General features: G+C 34.9%; 1 protein-coding gene across 1 annotated transcript; it reads right to left on the bottom strand.

The window, feature by feature from the left end:
* Window positions 1-537: 537 nt before the first annotated feature.
* Window positions 538-1,480, bottom strand: LOC114681757 (olfactory receptor 6C3-like). The gene has a single exon (XM_028855448.2). The coding sequence runs from the start codon at window positions 1,474-1,476 to the stop codon at window positions 538-540; it is 939 nt and encodes a 312-aa protein (XP_028711281.1). The 5' UTR covers window positions 1,477-1,480.
* Window positions 1,481-1,715: the final 235 nt, after the last annotated feature.

Below are 1,715 nucleotides of genomic sequence, written 5' to 3'. Positions count from 1 at the left end.
AAGGAAAAAATAAAATAAAAATGAAAAAAATGATAATTCTGAAATCCACATCCTGACACACTTTCTGTCATGCTAAATGTACTGTGTCTACATAAAAATAATGTACTGCTATTCAAAATAATAATCATTAGCCTAGACTTTTCATATTATCTAAATATATTTCAATAAAGATTTGAAACATCAAAAAATCATGAAGCAGTATTCAGTTTTATCAAGTTTATTAAGTTACAATGAGAATAAATTTATAATAAGATATAACTGCAATTAAGAAGAATTTTGATGTGGAATGCACAATAGAAATATCTTAAAGGACTTCATTTTTTAGAAAAATATAGATATAAGTAAACACATAGAAGATAAATAGACCTATATAGATGAACACACACAGAAATGACTTGAATGTACAGAGCATGATTACTCTAAATATGTAATTTTATTAAATATCAAAATGTCAATCCTATTACAAATCATGCTTTTTTTCTCCCTTGCCTATAAATTCAGAAAGAAGAAATTATACTTTTAACATTACCAATGCTTTTATTTGCCAGAGAAAAGCACGACCTTTTGGATGGTGTCCTTAAAGGCTTGCTTTACTTGCTGGTTCCTCAGGGTGTAGATAAATGGATTCATCATAGGAGCAACAGAAGTATTGAGGATAGCCACTCCTTTGGTCAGTGATGCTCTTTCTTTGGCAGAAGGATTAGCATACATGAATATGCAGCTGCCGTAGGAGATAGAAATGACAATCATGTGAGAGGAGCATGTAGAAAATGCTTTTTTTCTCTGACTGGCAGATGGAAGTTTCAAAATTGTCATGAGGATGAACATGTAGGAAAGGATGATTAATGCCAAAGTGAAGAGCAGGATCACGATTGCAGAATAAAACCCAATCACTTCCAGGAGCCATGTGTCTGAGCAGGATAACTGCAGGAGGGGGAAGTAGTCACATGCAAAGTGGTCAATGACATTGGAGCCGCAGTAATCTAACTGAAGAAAAAGAATGACGGGTGGGAAGATGTTTAGGAACCCTGCCAGCCAGGCAGAGAAAACCAGCAATATGCAGACTTTCCTGCTCATGATGGTGGTGTAATGCAGCGGTTTGCAGATGGCAACATAGCGGTCATAGGACATAGCAGTTAGAAGGTAAAATTCCGTGATACCCATGAAGATGAAGAAAAACAACTGAGCCGTGCAGTTATTGTAGGAAATAGTTTTGTCTCTGGTAACAATCGTGCTTAGAAATCTAGGGATGCAGACGGTTGTAAAGGTTATTTCTAAAACAGAGAAGTTCCTCAGGAAGAAATACATGGGGGTCTGTAGATGGGGGTCTACCAAGGTGAGAGTGATGATAGTCAGGTTTCCAGTGACACTTAGAATATATGTGATAATTAAAAAGAGGAAGATTACGACCTGAAGCTCAGGGTCATCTGACAATCCTAAGAGAATGAATTCTGTGGGCACTGTGTGGTTTTTCATTGTGGGTCTTCTTCTCATTCTCTTTAAACATACAAAGTATATTCCTCTATAACATAAAACACATAGAAAAATATTGAAGATAGGGCATGGTATTTAGAAAACGTTTTTAAAGATATGAAGAGTCTTATGAAATAAAAATTTGACCTTATTTTCAGTTCAAATGACAACATCTGTTTTTCAATCTGTTGTCTGAAAAATACATTATAGCTACAAATGTGGATTAAAAATTCTGATATCAC

The sequence above is a fragment of the Peromyscus leucopus genome, chromosome 18 (genome assembly GCF_004664715.2).
Source record: "Peromyscus leucopus breed LL Stock chromosome 18, UCI_PerLeu_2.1, whole genome shotgun sequence".
Classification (NCBI taxonomy): Eukaryota; Metazoa; Chordata; class Mammalia; order Rodentia; family Cricetidae; genus Peromyscus; species Peromyscus leucopus.
Note: the sequence above shows the minus strand (reverse complement) of the source record. Positions and strands in the feature narration are given on the sequence as shown.

What these genes read in the sequence shown, in the direction of transcription:
- LOC114681757 (XM_028855448.2), bottom strand. Translation starts at nt 1,476, where the DNA reads ATGAAAAACCACACAGTGCCCACAGAATTCATTCTCTTAGGATTGTCA.